At 42.3% G+C, this 20,752-nt stretch overlaps 1 protein-coding gene across 3 annotated transcripts in view; it reads right to left on the minus strand.

The window, feature by feature from the left end:
* Positions 1 to 14,666, minus strand: part of Pla1a (phospholipase A1 member A) — a 34,117-nt gene extending 19,451 nt beyond the window's left edge. For all 3 annotated transcript variants that reach the window (XM_076867633.2, XM_076867634.2, XM_076867635.2), the window contains exons 1-2: positions 14,420 to 14,666; positions 704 to 905 (exon numbers count right to left, since the gene is read on the minus strand). In XM_076867633.2, coding sequence (XP_076723748.2) covers positions 704 to 905; positions 14,420 to 14,492 — 275 coding nt within the window. In that variant the 5' untranslated portion in view covers positions 14,493 to 14,666. The remainder of the gene's footprint in view (positions 1 to 703; positions 906 to 14,419) is intronic.
* Between the last annotated feature and the right edge of the window lie 6,086 nt (positions 14,667 to 20,752).

Raw genomic sequence — 20,752 nt, forward strand, 5'->3', positions numbered from 1 at the left:
TCTCTCCTTTGTTCCTCCTGGGAACCTTTCTGTTCTTGGTCTTGTCTTGGACTTCGGGTGAAAGTTGTTGGAAGGAAGGAGTGATTGAATTGAGACTCAGTGACTATATGTTATGACAAAATTTGGACCGTAGGATATCAGAACTTGTAGAAGAGATGTGTTCTAACTCCTGAGAAACACTAACCTTTGGGTATGATGGAAGTACCCATAAATAGAGTTTCTCAGGTCACAAAACCAGGGAAAAAAGTGAAAAAAAGGAAATAAAACCCTACGTAAAAACACCAGGCCATCACCCCTGGGTAACTTCACAAAGCCTGTGACCTCATTGTCTGAGATGAATCATGTCACACAGCCCACACTTCAGAGGTAACAGTATGATATTTTCACTCAGGAACCACTAATACTGTCTCTACAACTTCTTTAATTCAGATGTGGAAACTGAAGCTCTGTGTATGGAGTGACTTGTCAAGGTCAGACATATATGTACTGTTTGTGAGTATGCATATCCATATGCATGGCCCACAAGAATGAAGGACACAGGGGTGTGCGTGTTGATGAGATGTCTTCAAAAACAGCAGGGCTTGAGAGATGGATCATGTGATGGTCAGTAAATCCTCCCCTTGCTCCCCACTAAATTCCTATGGCACTATGTCCCCTTCATAGTTCTCAGTTGAAGAGATCCTACTGGCTGGTTAGCTCCCACCTGAATCCATGAATAATTAGTTTGGTTCCCAGACTGGCATTGAATCCAGAGTCTTGGATGTCACTGCTTTCTTCCAGTAGCTGCCCACAGCTAGGGTCTGAAGGTGCAAAGAGGAGAAACTGCACTTTGAGATTGGTGCCTCGGAGGAGGTTGGCATTCTGGAAATCAGTGCACTTTGGCTGTGGGGTAAGAGGTACATCCCCTGGAGGAAAATAAAATAGAACAAAAACATCCAGAGTAAGGTCATCTGTTTTTAAAGGAAAGAACGATGTTCTTGGAAGGAAGAAAGAAACAGGGGCTTTCAGGCATGCGGTTTATCATAAGTCAGCTAGGACAAGAATCACTTAGTGATTAAAACCTGCATTAATTCTTTAACCAAAATCTGTGAATATTTTTCATGCCTAAGAATGAAATACTAGAGAAGATTATGAATATTGCTCAATTAGAGGAGGTTAAAGCCCACGTTGAAATGGCTATCATGGGCTGAACAGAGTTCTTATGTGGAAGTTCTAACCACTGATAATTTAGAATATAACTAAATTTGGAGAGAGGGTGTTTACAAAGGTAATCCAATTAAAATGAGGCCAGTATGGTGCTCCCTAATCCAATAGAACCAGAGTCCTTATAAGAAAAGGAAATTTGGACAGCAACAGAGAAAAGATGATGCGAAGAAGCAGAGGAAGAAGACGGCCATCTGGAAGCCATAGAGAGGCCTGGGGAATGTTCTTTTCTTGCAGCCCTCAGAAGGAACCCACCCTACCAACACCGTGATCTCAGACTTCCAGCCTCCAGAACTGTGAGACACAAAATTTTTGTTGTTTAAGTTACCCTAGCCTGTGGCACGTTGTTATGGCCACCCCATCAAAGTAAAACAATTTTCTAAAAAGAACCCTGACACACCAAACAAGCCATTGCCCTGGGGACTAGGCTCATCCTGCTCTAACTGCCCATCCTGGAGGTTTTCAAATGCCCTACCCCCACATAACCACTTCTTGTCCTTATGTGGAGTCCAGAGAAATTCTAGAATGTTCCAGCACCTAGCCATTGGCTGCTAGCCAACTGACAGAGAACAGCTTTAACAAGCTACACCTACTCAGCAGCACCTTACAATACACACCATTAAACTGGCTATTTTATGGCCAAGGTCATTGAAGGGTCTTTTACAATATCAGCTTCCTTTCAGGAAGTTGAAAATCTGGCCCATGGTCAATACCAGGCATCCCACACCCATGTCCCTTTTTTGCGATGCAAGGGAGTGGTCCCTGACTTCCACACCGCCAACAGGGATTGCTTGGCAAGAGCAGCAGGGTGCACACTGACCTAAGCACACAGCACAATCATGTGCTGTTGGCAGCTTCCTAGCTGCACTGCCACAGAACAAAGTGATTCCCAAAATCAGTGGTTCCAAGAAAAGTCCAGATGGCAGATTTTATTCTGTGCAGGCCTCTCCACAGAGGAAGACAAAAATTTTAGATTCTGCAGCAATTATCTGGTGTCAGAGGTAACTGGGGACACAGACACAACACAGGATCTGGGATGAACTAGAATGTGGTGCCACGAGTGGATTGCGGGATCCTCAGTCCTCAGAGAATATACCTCACACAGCAAGGCCTTATGGAGCATCAGCCCATCACTGCTTCTGAGCCCCAGATCTTGTCCCTAATTCCCTGCAAAGCCTTTCTGAACAGCCAGCTCTTAGACACTCCTGGATCCAAGCCCACTCTGGGTGCAGCTCCCCTACTTCACCCCTGAGCTCCTCAGCCTGCAATCTACACATGAAAGAGAAAGATGCTCACCTGTACTCTTCATCTGCTTTCCCCAGTGTTTGGCTTTCAGATGAAAGGATTCTGCTTAAACATGAGATTTAAACTACTTAAGTTAGTAAATCTACTCTATTGGTCATATAGAAAAATCTGCATCCATACAGCGGAATTGAGTCCTTTTGGATGAGCATAACATGTCACAGGGCAGTACTGTGATTTGATATAAGTTGGGTGTCCCCCAAAGTTTTCTATGTGAAGTCTTGGTCCCCAAGGTGATAATATTAGGAGATACAGTAGATCTGTAAGAGGTGGGGCCTAATAAGCGGTCCTTAGGTCTTTGGGGATATGCCTTCAAAGGGGACTGTGGGGCCTTGAACTCTTCTTCTTTCTTTCTCAACTCCTGGCTTGAGATGTAACATTTTGCTCCAACACACACCAATCACGATGAGCCACCCAAACCAGAGGCCAAATCAAAAGAGCTTCCTTATCTTAGACTTGAACCTCCAAAACCATAAACTAAATAAGCCTTCTTCCTCTTCTTCCCACCCCTCCCTTCATGTGTGTGTGTGTATTTGTGTATGTGTGTGTGTATGTGTTACTAGGGATTGAACCCAGGGGATGTTGCTCTACCTCTGAGCTATAGCCCCAGGCCTTTTTTATTTTTGAGACTAGGTCTCTTCTTTTTTAATTTTTGGCGGTGCTAGGGGTTAAACCCAGGGCTTTGTGCATGCAAGGCAAGCACTCCAGCAACTGAGCTATATCCCTATCTCTCTTTTCTCTTTTTAAAGTGAGTTGCCTAGAGCATTTCATTATAGTAACTCTATTCTAATACAGCAAGCCTCAACAATCATCAAAGAATCAATATCATCCAGACAATATCATCTAAATAAAATATAATAGAAAGAGAAATCAATACCAAAAGTTATTTAAAAATACATTTGTTAAATGTTAAAATACATCTGTGAAATGTTGAAAAAAATACTGTTCTAAGTAATGTGTGGGTTGAAGAAAAATCACAATGGAAGGTAAAGAATATTAAAAACTAAATGACAAAAAAAAATACAGATAAAAATTTGTGTAAGGTGGCTAACACAGCTCTTAGGGTGTTAAAATGGTGTATTGGGAAGCCATTATCTGAGGCAGTGCTAGAGCGTGAGTGCCTACCTGAGTAAACCAAAACCCAGCAAATGGAGAACATCACGCCGGGTTCTCTAAGTAGTGAAACTTAAGCACTACTGATCTGAAGTGGCCAACTAATCTATAGCTAGGGACTTTAATGCTACCACTTCATTTTTCTTTCTTTATGGTACTGGGGATTAAAGCCAGGGATGCTCTCCCGCTGAGCTATGTCCCCAGCCCTTTTAATTTTTTATTTTGAGACAGGTCTTTTTAAGTTGCTGAGATTGGCCTCCAATATGTGATCTTCTTGCCTCAGCCTCCTGAGTCACTGGGATTACAAATTGCCACAGCAACTGGCTCCAATCCACATTAACCACTCAAGGATTTTTTTTTGCCTTGCTCCACATGTATCTCTTAAAAGCTTTTCCTTCATGCCTCTTTGGTGAAGTCCTGGACCAATTGCAGTCAGAAGCAAATTCATGAATCATTGTTGGCTCTAATAAACTTCGAAAAGCAAATTTTAAGTGCCTAAGTTTATCTTTTAATAGGGGAAATATATAACCTTAAATTAAAATGTTACAGTGAAAAAGGGAAAGATTTAGATTAGACAATTTACTCTCTTAACTCAGAAAAGAACAGTGCATCAACTCCAAATAAAATATAGGGAAAGAAATATAAATATGGTAGTGCAACCCAAGCAACACCATCAGCAACTGTCACTGAGATTTTGTAGGCCAAGTTTCTTGGACACGTCTTGATTCTTCCCTTCCTCTCACTGTTGCGGGAAACAGACCCATCGAGAATTAACCAGAAGCACTCGGAGAGAACTCCAAACTTTATTTACATGGGCAGTCCCAGAGAATACAAATTCTGAGCCCTGATCCACAGTTTCTCACAATATATATATGTTATTTGGCATCATCTTAGATGCCATCCTATTGTTGGGGCTTTTTTCCTCTTTTTTTAAAAGAGTTCCTAATCTACGAGGCTGCAGGCCTTGGGCCAGGTCTCTAACAGAAAGCATGCTTAAAATGTATAAAATATGATATGTCAAGAGCTTTGTAATGTTTTGAACAACTAATAATAAAAAATAAATAAAAATAAAAAAGAACCAGCTGTTTTCACAGGCATCTGTTAAACCTCTAGCCTTAAAGCTTGGTACAGGGGCTGGGGTTGTAGCTCAGTGGTAGAGTGTTTGCCTCTCGTGGGGAAGGCACTGAGTTCAATCCTTAGCACCACATAAAAATAAAGGTGTTGTGTCCATCAACAACTAAAAATATTTTTTTAAATATTAAAAAAAAGCCTGGTACAGGTATGTTTACATTTCAAGAGGGAGAAGTGGAACTCCCAGGGTAGTTATATATAATCCAAAAGATAGGGACCCCTGAGGTTCCTGAAGAAAGGCTGAGAGATAGGAAAGGAACTGACCCTCTCCCCAGGCACTGGTTTCTTACTATAATATTTTTATAATTTCATGTTACAACACAAATGCTAAGTAAATCCTGTTGGCTCTACCAGTGGAATCATATGTTCAATTTTCAACCATATTCACCATCTACTTGCACAACAATCATCACCTTCTAATCTACTATGGAATTTGCTAATTTGCTATACTTACTGTTTACTGACTGCCTGCCCACATTACATTATACTTTCAAACAAGGCAGGGATTTTTTTTTTAAATCCATTTTGTTCACGCCACTGCTTAGAATAGTGTCTGCCACACACAATAAACTCCCAAGAGCTATTTCTTTGAAAAGAATGATAAACTAGATGTACTTTTGATAAAACAGAATAAGGAAAAAAGAGAAGGAAGTCACAAGTAAACAATATCAGGGGAAAAAAAGGGGATATAAATATAGACATGGTCAATGTTATTTAAATCATAAAAGAACATGTTTGTACCCAACCAAAAATGGAAAATATGACTATTTTCTTAAAAGTGTATAATTTCCTAGATAAGCACAACTTACCAAAACTCAGTCAAGAAAGAAAAAACAGAAAATCAAATGCAAAACTATAACATAATGGAAATGAAGCAGTCATTTTAAATACATCTATCAAAAACCTCTAACAGGGGCTGGGGTTGTGGCTCAGTGGTACAGCACTTGCCTAGCATGTATGTGAGGCCCTGGGTTCGATTCTCAGCACCACATAAAACTAAATAAAAAATAAATGAACCATTGTGTCCATCTACAACTAAAAATATTTTTAAAAAACCAAAAGCCTCTAACAGGCCAGCTTTACAAAGGAGTTCTACCAACCCTGCAAGATTTAATTTATACATGTTGTTCCAGAGAAGAGAAAACGGAAGACAGAGCTGGGCACAGTGGCACATGCCTGTTATCCCAGCAGCTTTGGAGGCTGAGACAAGAGGCTGGCTAGTTCAAAGCCAGTCTCAGCAATTTAGTGAGACCCTAAGCAACTCAGCAATACCCTGTATCTGAATATAATATGAAAAAAGGGCTGGGGATGTGGCTCAGTGGTTAAGTGCTCCTGGATTCAATCCCCAGTACCAAAAAATAAAAATAAGAGACAGAATTTCAACTCATTCTATAAGAATAATAAAAATATTAAAAATAAATAAATAATAATATTTAAATAAAAATATTTAAACTACATAAAATATGATCAGATCTAAATCCAACAAGGATAACAAGATCAAAAAGCACACACACAAAAAATTCATGGCCAAGCAGAGTTTAAACCAAGGAATAAAAGAATTGTATAATATCATAAAATATATAATAATATATATAAACATAATTAATAATTAATATAAAACCATATGCTCATCTCAACAGAAGCAATTCCATTTAGCACCGGAAACAAATAAAAATGCTTTCCATCACTGTTTCTGTTTGAACATTGTACTGTGGTCCTCGTCCTTGCCAGGAAAATGACATTAAAATGGAATAAGGCTATAGAATTTGACAGGGTAGAGAAAAAAATTGCCAGTTGTCGATCATTCAAGAGTAGAGAACGTGGCATAGTGGATCCTGCTTGGACATCCCCAACCCCTGCTCCAAACTTAAGAACAATGACAGCTGAAGCTCAAAAGACAGGAAAAAGGACTTTGATTCTTGCTCTTGGGTTCTGTTACATATCTTTTATGGAATGGTTTTGTTGTTGTGTTGTTTTCTTCTTTAGTTCATTTATATGTGAATTATATTAATACATTGTGAAGGATTTAAAAAAATCCTTTTATAGCCAGGCACAGGGATGCACTACTGTAATCCCAGTGACTTAGAGAGACTGAAATAGGAGGATCACAAGTTTGAGGCCAGCCTGGGCAACTTAGCAACCCTGTCCCAAAATAAAAAAAATTAAAGGGGCTAGAGATGTAGCTCAGTGGTAGCCTACCACTAGGTTCAATTATCAGTACTGAAAAAAATTCCTTTTGTTCGTTGGATTAAAACTTACTTGTCCATGATGGTTTTTTGTTCTTCTTCTTTTTATGATCCAATTTTCTAATTCAGTTTTTAAATATATGTTATTTTATCATTATGCCTGTCTTTATTTCATAATTTCTTATGTGTGTATTTTTATCCTTGTGTATGCTCAGCATGCTTATTTTAAATTCTATAGTAGGGCAAATCCTATAAAGTTCCCTCTAGCCCTGTAGGAGTTCTGACTCTTTTTTCTCATTTGGACAAATCCTACTCTTAAAAAAAAAAAAAGAAAGAAAGAAAAAGAAAAAAGAAAAAGTCTACATCATAGGTTTTTTTAAAAACTTATTTCATCTGGAAATGAAAAAAATTTTCATGGTCACATAAAAGGAGTCAATACTCTAATACTTAGCACAGAAGTAAGAGAAACTTAAAATATTTAAGTGTAGCCAGAAACCGTGGCACACACCTGTAATCCCAGCTACTCAGGAGACGAGGCAGGAGAATCACAAGTTCAAAGTAGAAAGTACACAGGCTTGAGGTACCATTATGTGGGAGAGTGCATGCTTAGCATGTGCAAGGCTCCAAGTTCAATCCCAGCACCAAATAAATAAAACATGAAAGTGCAGTTTAAAAGTACAGGCAATACATGGGGAGGCTCCAACATTTACCCAGTATTCTGTACAGGAAGAAAATGAGAGAAAAAGCAATATTTTTTAAAAAAGATAATTGCTAAGACATTTCCATAACTTAAAAAAAGTACGAATTCTCAGATTAAAAATTATTCTCAGAATAATGAGCGAGATCAAAAAATGAGTAAATTAATACTGGGCGCTAGATTAGCAACAATGAAACAATCTGATAACACTAAATGTTAGTGAAAGAGGACAAGTGGTCACATACATTTTTGGCGGAGATCTGAAATGGGTTAACCACTTTGGAAAGCAATTTGGTTATACCTAGTAAAACTGGAGAGCCCAATGCCTTGGGATCCGGTGATTCAATTTTTGAAATCAATCTTAAATTTTCCATATTGCAACATATACATAATAGAAAAAATCTGGAAAAAAAATCTAGCTGTACTTTGGTGGAGAGAAATGAGTAAATGAACTGTGAGTTAGTTTATAATTTTGAATAATCTGCAATATTTAAAATGAAGAGTAACATCTCTCTACCTGAATAGTCCATGTTGATGAGTAAAAAGTAAAATTTGAAATTTTAAAGTGTTTTCCTCAGAGGTAAATTTTATACACATTTTCTTCTGATTCTTTCCAGGAAAAAAAAATATACATGAACAGGCATAAACTGCATATATTTAAGTATTCCTTTTGTATTTATTTTGTAGTGGAAAATACCTAGAACTTAGCCAAAGAGAAAAGAATTCTGTTTTTCGAGTTTAGAAGCACCGGGACTTGCAAACTACGTCAATCAAACTGGAATACAACTCAGATAGAACACAGGCCTCTTCAGCAAAAAGGGAAGTGGTAGAAGACAGGAAAGACCTTAAAACCCCTTCTAGGATACTGTTTTGTCAGCAGAAATGGGAGGTGATAAGGAAAAAAGAAAGCAGTCCAGGCAGTGGGCACCATAATTCCCTGGGAAAGGAGAAATGGGCCGCTGAGCCAACCTAATTCTGGGATCACTTCTCTTTGGGATGGTGAATCCCAACCAAGGTATTAATTAGGCTCTGGATGCCAAAATTTCCTCTGCAGACAGGGTGGGGCTCCCTAGCACACAGAGGACTTTAGGGACCAGAAAGATCCAAAAGTCAGTCATCTAGCAGAGAGGCTCTTCTTCTCATCCTGGAGGCACATGTGCATGTACAAGCTACACTCTCTGCCAATAACTTTCCTCTGGGACCAGTAGGATATTCCTGAGTGATATCATGCTATTTGCCTTCAGTTTTTCTTTTGGGAAAACAGAGTTCTAGACTTTGCTGAAGAGAACCTGGAAAGTCCAGGGAAAGACAATAATCTTGGCAGGTAATAAGGATGGCAATCAAGTGGCAGGCCATAGGACTGGTGGTGGCAGTCTGCCTTCTTCATCCTCATTTTTCCCAAAACTAAAAACTTCCTAGGGCAAGCACAGAAGTGGTCCCACCTGCATTCCCTGCACCTTCCTCTGCACATCCCCACTCCTGTTCTAGTGTCCTTCCATGCAGGTCACCAAGGTGTTTTGTGACTGACCATCCAGTGCCTCTAAAAGCCATTAGAGAATCTCTTTAGCCAGGGGGCACAAGATTGTATTCCATTCTGATTTGAAGATGAGAGTTTCCTTTGATATGTACTACCAACCTGTTCTCTGTGTGGGTAGATTAAATGGTGATTCTGAAGACTTTGCCATGTGTCTAGCTAGGGCTATGGAAGAAATAGTGTAAAACAGAAGATGTAGTCCCCACCCTTGTAGAGACCACACTCAAGCTGGGAATAACCAAACCAGCATGTGTGAGACTCTGCATTAGGGTGGACCTAGAAGAAAGTTTGAAAGTGTGGGGGCAAGAACCTGATGCTGGAAGGATCCTCACAAAGGGGATGCCCTGGCGTTGCTAGTGGTGAGGAGATTCTAGACATCAGGCAGCTGCAGGGAACCCGGGAGAAAAAGAGGCCTTAGCAGAATCAGTGGGGCTCAGTGAGCAGAGCAGGGCAAGGATAGCAGATTGAGGTCCAAGGCCTGAGCATGGGAACCAAGGGCTTGGTTCACATGTGAAGAGGCTTTCTGAATGAAGGAGGGCAACTGACAGTGAACTCTGGACATCTGAAGAGCCTTGATGTGATTGCTGAGGAAATTTAAAAAGAGACTTCCATCCTCATCCCAGATACTCTGCAGAGCAAGAACCTTGTGTGACTTTTCTCTGAGTCTTCTGTGATAAGGGCCACTTCACCAAGACCCCCAGGGCCCACTTTAAGGTGAGGTAAGTGAAGAGCTGGTTTGACCTGGATTCACTGAGGACTTGGAACTAGAATAGCTGGATGATTCTGAAAAAGAAAATGGGGTGTGGGAAGGAGCAGTGCAGGTGAAAAGCATTCACTCCTCCTATGCTAAAAAAACAAAATTTTATGGAGCTCTAACAATTTAGAGTAAAAAACAGGCAAAGAGCCTAAACAGGCAATTAATTGGAAGCAAGTGAAAATAGCCGATACAGAAAAAGATGTTCGACCTTAATCATAATAAAAATAAGATTTAAGTCAATGTTGTAATACTATTTTTCCTATCAGATTAACAATACTAAAAATGTTTGATATAGCAGAGTATTGATAGGTAGGAAAATGTGCTTTTGAACTAAATGAATAATTACAACCTCTTTGCAGAGAAATTTTTCTCATATCTGCAAAAATGTACAATATATAAATCCTTTTCAATATAGTATATAGTACATAAAGTCACTAAGAAGAACAAGGTAGCTCCATGTGTTGATATGGAGGCTTTCACACATGGGCACAAAAATACATATAATACATATATATTAGATAAAGAAAAAATAATACACAATACACATAAATATATATAGTGAGTTTATAGCATACCTTTAGAACTGTGGGAGTTTTTCCTACTTGCATGTATTCCCATGTATTGCTTGTACCCTTTTGAAAATTTCTGAATCTTAAAACTTGCCATTTTTTCCTTGTGCTCACTTTATCTCCATGACATGCCAGGGGTTTATAAACAATAGGAAGGAGAGGTGGAGAATTGCATACTGGTTTGTCCAAGTCTGAAAAGCACCCATAGTTTCCCATTCCTGGGCCTGAGTGCTGAACAAGTGTTAAAGAAACGTCCCTAAGACCCTGGCAAAGCCCCAGCTTCCCCCATGGGAAGTGAATCTCGGGGCCCAGCTACATAGGGCTCCTTCTCCTCGCCTGAGCTGCTTGTGGCTCACATAGGTTGACCTATGTTCTGTAAAGGTTAGAAACGTCATCTCCGTGATCCTGTCTTTACTTGTCTGAGGTGTGTTCTGCAGACTGCTATCTCACCCATACTTTTGTTTTAAAAATTTTTCTTTGTCTAGAGCAATCTGATTGTGTGGCCTGGGCTGAGAAGGGAGTGGGGTGCGCTGACAGGAACAAAAGGGGGCTCAGAACCATAGCTAGACACTGTGCTGTCCAATGTGGAGGTAATGGAGGAGACAGGGGTGTGTGTCTGGGGTTATGGGCTCCCTCCACCACGCTTTCAGAGGACACTGCGGGGTGGGAGGAGGGCAGGGGCTCTCAACACAGCTGACTTGAGGGTGGGCTCTTGCCAGACATGTAGGGACAGCCCAGCCTTCAACAAGGATGGCATTGGCTGGCCTACGAGAGGCCAGCATTGCAGCTCCAACCCTGGCTTCTCCTCCCCAGCCACCTCTGCCCTCAGCTCAACACTACAGGCCCTGAACCTGCACTCCCTCTGAGCCCCAGCCTCCTCGACAGACACAGCCATGTTCTCTGATGACCTACAGATCCCTTGGTCAGCCACGGGGATGAAATTCTTCACTCTCTGAACCCCATTTTTTGGTGAAAGTGTTACTTCAGAACTAGGGTCATTGAATTAATCTACCATATATGTCAAGAAGTGAAAACGAGGCCTGTGATCTGCTCAGTTTCTCCTAAGCCGTCATGGCCTTTGGTTTATTGAATGGTTCTTGAGGGCCATGTCCTGGGTTAGGCTCTGGGGATTTGAGGATGAGTAAAATACCAACCATAGCCACCTTCAGGGACTCAAAGTCCAGAGGGGAAAGTTAAAGTAAGCAGGAAACAGACATCAGGTCTGCAGCCAGGAACGCAGGTGATGAGAGAACACCTGACTCAGGTAGAAGACTTCAGAAACCACCTCCGGGAGCACACACAGCCTGCCTGCACACACAAGGGAGTTTGATCAAGGAGCAAGCTCAACAGCCTTGACCTCCCCTAGTCCAAGGAGAAAGCTGCTGCGGCCTGGTTTGCTATGGAAGGTTGTGAAGATGCTCAGTCAAGAAACAAGAGGGTTACCTTCCACAGGGCCTGTGAGCACCGGCTGCCATGCCAGTGTGACAGAGGGACCCTCCTGATCAACTGGCATCTCAGCACCTCCTTAACCTCCCTCCTTCATGCTCATTTGATCTCTTCCTTTCCTTTCTCTTGATCTCTCTGCCTCTCGACTGCCTTAATGCAGTTACGCTCTTTTTCCTTTCCCTTTTGGCAGGTGTCCCTCTTGGTCACACACACAGTATCTCCACCTATCCACCTGTCCATTTTGATTTCCAATATAGCACTTTTAAAAGAACAGGAAACATTGATTCAATATGTAGTGTCACCATTGACAACACACTCAGTTAAAGTGGGAAGGAAGAGATAGATGGGAAATAGAGAATGGTCTGCAACAGATAGCTGTGAAGAGAAAAATGGAGGCAGGCAAAGGCCCTGTTAAATTATTACCAGCTTATTTCCTGCCCACAGCGTCTAGAATGCTGCCCACACATGAAGATGGAACTGGATTAGCTTTATCCTGACCCCAACCCTGCTACCTGGATCAGTATTTCTGAACTCTTTTTTAAGTGCTTTTATTAGTGCATGGTAGTTATACCTAATAGTGGGTTCTTTTCAACATAATAGTGCATGCATGGAATATAATTTGATCCATTTCAGTCCCCTTCTGAGTATTTTTAGTCTGTGCCTGAGGCTTCTAGGCTTGCTGAAAGATGAGGTTCCAGAAAGAGTTTGAAGGCAGTTTGATGCTAGTTCTCCCACCTTGAGTTTCAAATCAACACAACCAAACAGATGCTTCCTGGCCCTGTAGTAGGCATGGAGCTGCTAAGCAGGAGCAAATTGGCTGCCAAGTCCACCTCTATAGCTCACCCAAGAACCTTCAGGGACACCTCCCATCTTCTCTCCAAAGTAGTTCATGGCAACCCTGTTCCCTCCTCTTCCATTGTCTCATACAATCATTCACCAATAATAAAATCACCAGAGAATAAGCAACTGCAAAGGTCAGACCCTGTGCAGAGATTGTCTCATTTAGCTCTTACAGTGTTCCTATTTGGTAAGGATAATCTCCAAGTACAGGTAAAGAAAAGTTACTTCCTCAGAGTCAAACAACCATGAAGAAACAGAACCAGGGTTCCAATCAGTTTGTCCTGACCCAGAGCCTGTTCCCTCTTGCTTGACCTGAGCTCCCCTGAGTAGCGATACAGCAATACTCATTGAGCATCTGTGGCATACAGAGCACAGTGCGAAGCGTGCTAAAAGAGGCAGGAAATCATATCCACACTTTGAGGAAGCAAATGATTGAAGCAGGAGAAAGCCCATGGAAAGCCAAGCAGCACCTTGAAAAGCCCCTGGGTGCAAGGAGAGAACACGGTCACATCACCATGTGGACTTTGGAGCAGGTAAAAGGTGTTGCAGAGGAATGAAGTGTTGCAAGAGAGAGAGGAACCATGGGAGGGCTCCTGGAAGATGTGAAGAATAGAAGTAACCCAAGGGGACAGGCATGGTGGCCCGCACCTGTAATCCCAATGACTCCAGAGGCTAAGGCAAGAGGATCGCAAGTTCAAAGCCAGCCTCAGCAATTTAGCAAGGCCCTAAGCAACTTAGCAACACCCTGTCTCAAAATAAAAGACAAAAAAGGACTGGGTGGGTGGCTCAGTTGTTAAGCCTTCCTGGGTTCGATCCCCAGTACCCCTACCCAAAAAACAGAAATAACCAAAGGGTTGTATGAGCAATCCCAGGCAGAGGAACAACACATTCTAAAGCTGAGGGATGAGAGAAACACCTTGTGAAGAAGACTAAAAAGCAGTCTGCTTTCAGAAGCATAAGGAGGGGCTCTTTCTGAAGGTGTTGCCCTGGTAGGTGGGGTGAGGAGAGGCAGTGTATGTGTCAGTTTGCTATATAAAGCAAGTGGGCACCATGGGCTGGTTCTTTACCAGGGGAAAGATGCAACACAAATGGCATCTGAGGGAGGTTGCTCTAAGGGGCATCTGTGGTTCACAGAAACTAATTATCATAATCCAGCCAGGGACGTGTGACAAACCCGAACTTGAGTTAGGTCAGTGGCATTAGAAAGGACATCACAATCTCAGTGACAAAAATCGTTATTAGATTGTAAACTTTAATTTTTAACATTAAATATAACTTGGGAAAATGCACATTTTTAAGATAAAAATGAATATCAATTAAATTTTGGAATTAATTAAATTTTGCTTTCTTAGAGTCACCCTGGCTTGTGCAAGGTGAAGAAGATTATAACGCAGGTTTTAGAACATGAGTCAACCAGGGGGAAGTTTCAATTTTTGTGACCTGAGAAAGTGCCCTGTTTACCAATCATTCCCATTATGATAGTAGGGGTTTTTTCCTCCCTCTTTTAAATTCACCTTGGGAGAGGCAAAGAAAGGGTTTTTAGGGGACCTCCCAACAGTTAGTATTGCGTATGTAGACAATTTAAGAAATAAACTCTCTGACTAAGATAAGTTTCACCCAAGGCCCGGGCCCCCAACATACCTGAACTTCCAACGCTGAGCCACAAAAGAGGTCCCCACAACCAGAAGCTTCTCGCCCAGAGGTCTGGGGGCATCGCTGAGCCTGGAGTCTCAGTGCTAGTATGAAGCAGACCCCTAATGTCAGACAGAGCACATAGGCCGGCCTACCACCAACACCCGCTTGGGGCTCACTAATCATTAACTGGCCTCATAAGCCATAAAAGAAAAATAAACTCTTCCTATTTGTTTAACCTCCAGAGTTTTCCATTTCTTCTTCTCAATAAAAACAAATACCCTTTACTCCCCCACCCACCCCCCCCCCAAAAAAAAGCAAGGGGACATTGAAACACACTGTTCTTCCTCCCTGAGTCAAACACCATCAGGAAACCATTTCCTGAACCTCTCCCATTTCCCATTACAAAATGTCAGTAATGACCAGGGTTGAAGCCTTTCATCTCTAGGTGGTCACAATAGTCTTGCTAAACTGAAATTGTCTGTGGTCGTGTTTTTCTCCCCGGGGAAGACTGAGCAACTTGAAGGTGAAGACCTTCTCTTTCACTTTTGAATCCCCAGGGCCTAGCACAGAGCGGCACCCATGAGACGCATGAAGTGTGCATTTATTGGACAGAATGAAAGACAATGAAATTCGCTTCTGGAGAGTACAACCTTCCTAGCATCTTGGGGCTAGAAGTAAGATTCAACCCCAAAGAAGAGACGTACAACTTCCTGGATTCACAAATACAGAAATAGAAGAATAGAAGAAGAAAAAGACTTCCACGCTGTTGGTGAAAGTCACAGAGCGGGGGCCCGGAACCAGGGTGGGTCCAGTGTACCATGTGGCCGTTTCACCCAAAGAAGTGGCAGAAACCACAGGAAGCTATTTGTAGGCAGGTGAAAGAGGGAGGGCAGGGCACTTGCCTGGGCAGCACTCCCTAAATTGTAAGCCATCCCTGCAAGGCAGACCTCCCCGCAGCAGGGCCAGGATTGTCCTTTCTGCCCAACAACTCTGTGGGATGAGTTCTGTCTACACACGTGTGTTCTACAGCCGTCAGGCATGGAGAAGTTAAGTAACTTGTATGCAGTCATGCAGAGCTGGGATTTCAAGCAGGACCAGTTAGCCTCAGAACCCCACACTCTGAAGCTCTGCTGGTACCACCGACCCCAAAGAGGCATTGGTGCTGCACTATCAGGGCTGAAGTCAGCCCTTGATTTCCCTTGTGCACATAATCCCACTGTTTCAGCACTGCTGCCATCAGGAAAGAGCACAGCAATAAGCAGGGCGTGTTGAAGGCAGCTCTGATGGCAGAGACCAGGCCAGATATATTAGTTCAGGTCCTGGGAAAAGACTCTAGGGTGGGTCTAGATGTGCAAGAAGTTTATTGGGCCAATACTGTGAAGAATAAGGGATGTTGAAGAAGGTGGTGACAGCCTTCAGATTGGAATGCCGTTCTGACACTTATGAAAGAAAGTGGGAAGAAGAGAAAACAACCTAGAAACAGCCATGGACTGTAGCACAGTTCCTAGAACATGCTTCCCAGGCCAACGGGAAGTCCTTGAGTCAAAGTCTCCTGCTAAAGCAGTCCCGTGTCTTGTAGAAATGGGCCTGTATTGGCAGCCACACCCTGGTCAGCCATTAGTCAGGGTCAGCCCAGCAGAAAGTGACTCTGCCTCTAAACCTATCTCAGGAAATAATTTTAGGCCTCACCAGCTTTGACTGCAAAATGAGTTCACATCAATTTTTAAAGTGTTTTTCCTTATAGTTCTACACACATATGCTTTTAAAAAATCAGATAGTATGAAAGCATATGGCAAAAAATAAATCTCCATGCACCTCCACTTGCCAGTTCCCTAGCGCTATAGAAGGCAGTGATTATCATTTTCTTGCACATCCTTCTAGAATATTCTATCTCATCCTTTTTCTGAATTTCACACATTTTTGACCTATTATACAAACTTTTCTGAACCTTGTTTTTCACACTAAACAAGATATTTTGGAGCTGCCTCAGTCTTTAAGGTTGCATAGAATCTCAGTACATAGAACATGTCACGAAATTTTAGTGCTCAACTCACAATGGCTCAAGCTCCAAAAGATTGGAGCTTGAGCCATTGTGAATTGAGCACTAAAATTGGGATTTTATTTAATTAATTTATTAATCCTGCGATTTTTTTCATAGAGTCCAATCTTTTGCCAGATTCCTTTCCAATAGGAGGTGAATAGAATGAATTTGGAGCCTCCATTCCTGGTGTCCCATATGTACTACATGTAAGCACATGCACATGTGCACATGCAGGCACACGTGCACTTACAAATACATGCTCCGCTCAGAAAAAGTCATAATATACAAGCATAGTACAGGACAGTTCTCTAGTGGCCTTGAATCAACCCAGTTTCCCCCACTTCTTGTTTGTAGTTCTCAAGATTAACTGCAGAATGTGCTGGGAACGCAGCATCCTGAAATAGTGGAGAACTGGCTGGAACAACCTGAGCCCTCTTCCATTCCTCCCCCTTCCCAGAATCAGGATGTCCTTCAGTGCTTTAGCCCAGCAAATCATGTGTCCCTAGGGTGTAAAACCAGGGCAGGCTGCTCTCTGGGGCTCCTCAGCTGTGGCGCAGTTGGAGCAGATGCAAATGAAACTCCATCTGCCTGGGCGGCATTCCTGAGCCTTGGGGAAGTGGTTGCCAATGAATCTCTGCTTCCTGGCCATGAGTAACAAGCCTGCTTCCTGTAACTGGTGTATATACGGGTGAGCTATCTCACCAGATTCTGACAAGTTGGTAAACAGTAGGCAGTGAAACTGCTTCACATCTAGAACAAGCTAAATTCTTATGGAGACAGAAAGCGTTTCCTGCCCCTTTTACTCCAGACTATATAATTCTAACTTTCTTTTTTTTTCTACTGGGCATGGAATTCAGCAGCTCCTGCATGCTAAGCAAGAGCTCTACCATTGAGCTACAACCTCAGTCTCTAGCCTTTATTTTAAAACAGCTATATTTCTGTCTGTTTTCAGAAAGAATAGGTGGAGTCTTACATTTATTCAGACAAAAGGCCACTGTGGTTTTGCCCTAACAGAGAATTTTTGTGTCCCCAAGTATTGAAGAAAGATTGAAAATTGTTGGCAGCTTTTAAATGAGAGAGTTGATGCTAAAATTCTACGGTTTAGAGGCTGGGGTTGTGGCTCAGTGGTAGAGTGCTCACCTAGCATGTGCAAGGCACTGGGTTCAATCCTCAACACCACATAAAAATAAGTAAATTTTAAAAATGTATTTTGTCAAACTACTACTAAAAAATATTTTTTAAAAAAAAATTCTGTGATTTAGTGTTTGTTCCTGGAGATTGCCTAACTTCAAAGAAAAATTATTTGTGAGCCTTCTGGGTATATCACACATTCTGGGACATGTGGGGCTGCAAGTCAGTGTCACAAGAAAATTGAAGCGAGAGAAAACCCTGTGGGTTGTGTCAGAAGTTTCCCAAATAGTGGAAGAAACTGGCTGGAAGTGATGTGTCTGGGGATTTCCCTGGGTCTCCCATTTCATGACAGGCTGGCAGAAAGAAGACTCTGTATACATTTTTTTTAAAGATATCAGTAATATGTAGGTAGTGTGTGCTGACATGTTCCATTTGTGAGTGTTTAGCATGGGCCAGATACTATTTGCAAAATATACAATCCCATAAAGTAGATGCTACTATTAGCCTTATTTTACACATGTGGGAAGAGGCAGAACCAGGTTTGATAGCTTCCCAAGACTACAAAAAAATGACAGAGCAAGAATTTTATTCTAAAACTCTACACTAGTCTCATTTTTAGGACATTGTCAAGGGAAGCATCTTTAGCCCCAACTGAGATTAGTCCTCGTAATCTGAGACTCAGGGGGGCCAATAGCATGTTTGGTAGCAAAACACATTTCAAAGAAGCTCTCTGAAAAGTATCACAGAGCAAGCCTCAAGCAGGCTTGCTACTCATGGCCAGGAAGCAGAGATTCATAGTCATCCCCATATTCCTGCAGTAGGGAGCAAATGTACACGTTTGGAGAGTGCCCCCTTTCCAAGTCCCCTGGATTTGGGCTTGGTGCAGTAGAAATGCCAGAAAGGCCACATCATTTCAAATGTCACCTCTACTGAACAGTCTCCATGGACATCATCCTGCTGGGTATCTCAGTGGTAGAGTGCTTGCCTGGCATACATGAGGCCCTGGGTTTCATCCTCAGCACTGCACATAAAAATAAAGTCATCTTTCTGGAAATTCCTTGTTTGCTCAAAGTCATGTTTTCCAATTTCATTTTTTCAGATCTCACCTTCCCTGTTCCTGCCATACCTATCCACTTATCACCCATACTAATACAGACTAGATGTTTTATTGAAATATGTTTCAATAAATGTGTCTCAGAAGGCAGATTTACAGGAAGACAACACAAGCATCCTCGGAAGTGTGTGGGCAGGTGGAATGTGTCACCTTTGCCTTCTGGCATTGGCCATGAGGGAAGACTGATCATAGCCCAGACAAAATTATGGGAAACGCTGGTTTGAGGCATGATCTTTTATTAACAATACAAACTTCAGTGGGTAGAGGGGGAGACACCCAAGGATTCTTTCTTTGATTCTGTCCCCAGCTTCACACAAACCCATTTCAGACTCACATTCTTTGGGTATCAGAGTCTAAACCCAGAGACCCTGAAAGGTCACTCAGCTAGTGTACACGATGACAATAAGGCCTAGAAAGGGGAAGTAGGAGCTTTGGCAAGCGGGGATGGGGGCAGCTGTAACCAAACATGACACAGAGACAGAAGTGGGTATTACGGTCCAAGCATTGGGCAGGGGCTTCTCAATGGCCAGAGGATGGAATGAGGGCAGGGGCAGAGGAGGCCCTCTGAGGAGGGAAAGTGCTGGAGCGTGAGGACGCTGTCTATCTCGCAACTGGACCTGAACTCTGCTCTTCCCTCTTCCTACCCTGCCACCAAATGTGGATCTCAAACCCACATGCTTTTTGTTCAGCGCTTGGTGTGGGAATTGAAAAGGGCCCAGCCATCTTCATCACCAGCCTCTCCTGAGTTTCATTTGTCTCTAAGGAATGCTTTTCTAACTCTTGTAATTAACCATTAGAGTGCAAAGGTAAAAGGTCTTGGAGACTGTAATGTTCCATAGAGTAAGAAATATAGATTTGGTGTCTGTCTCTACCCAGTTCCTGGCACAGAGCTCCTAAAACCTATAGAGTAGGATGCAAGAGAATCTTTTTTTTTTTTTTCTTCTAATAGTTGGTCTTTGACTCTGGTTCTTTAAGTAGAGCTCCTATGACCTTTGCAATTTCCTGAAGGTTTTTGTTTTTGTATTGGGGGAGGGTTGTTTTGTTTTGTTCTAGTGAGGTGACTCTAGATGGGCTCCTGGATAGCCTCAGAATGGACACTGGTTGCCAGGGGAACCACTGATTATGTGATTAGAGGGTTGGAACTTTCATTCCCACCCCACCCCCCACCTCCAGGGAGGCGAGAGAGGCCAAAGGCTAAGTTGGCCTCCAACCATCACTGATGAAATCAATCATGCTCTATATAATGAAACTGCCATAAAACCAAAATTTGATTTTGGTTGACCCTCCCTTTTTCAAGCTCTGGGGAGCTTTCAAATTGTTAAACACATAATAGTTTCTGGGAGGAACACCTTGCCCTATGCATCTCGCGTCCATCTGACAGTTTATCTGTGACCTCTGTGAGCTCCTTTTTATAATAAACTAATAAGCCTAAATAAGTGTTTCCCTGAGTTCCTTGAACTGCTCCAGCAAGTTAATTGAACGTAGAAGGGAGTCGTGGGAGCTCTGATCCACAGTTGGTTGGCATGAAGCACAAGTTGCCACCTTCGGCTTATGATTGGCATCTCAGGTGGGACAGTCTTGTGGGAACAACCCCTCAACCTGTGGGATCTGATGCAAACTCAAGGTAGACAGTGTCATAACTGAATTATTTTAGAGGACATCCAGCTGTGTCTGCTGGAAACTTGCCTAGTATATGGGGAAATGACTCCCAAATATCTGCTGTCAGAAGTGCCGAGTGGTGTAGAAGAGTGGGGAAAACATTGTGGCTGGATATTTTACTCTCTTATAGAGACAAACCTGGGTTTGAAACCCAGCTCTATCTCACCCTAGCTGTGTGACTTTCAACAGATGGCAACCTCTCTGAGCCCAATTTCTCCATTCAATAATAGGTTGCTGTGAACTGCCTGACACATAACAACACTGTTCCTCATTTTCATTTTCCTTTCCCAAATGGAAGGGGTTTCATCACCTCCCTAGGTGTCACTCATCCCAAATGCCCCCTCCCCTGAAAAAAAGTTATGAAGGCCGTCCCTAGTCCCTATATGAATGGCCC

This window comes from Callospermophilus lateralis, chromosome 10 (assembly GCF_048772815.1).
Source record: "Callospermophilus lateralis isolate mCalLat2 chromosome 10, mCalLat2.hap1, whole genome shotgun sequence".
In the NCBI taxonomy this organism is placed as follows: Eukaryota; Metazoa; Chordata; class Mammalia; order Rodentia; family Sciuridae; genus Callospermophilus; species Callospermophilus lateralis.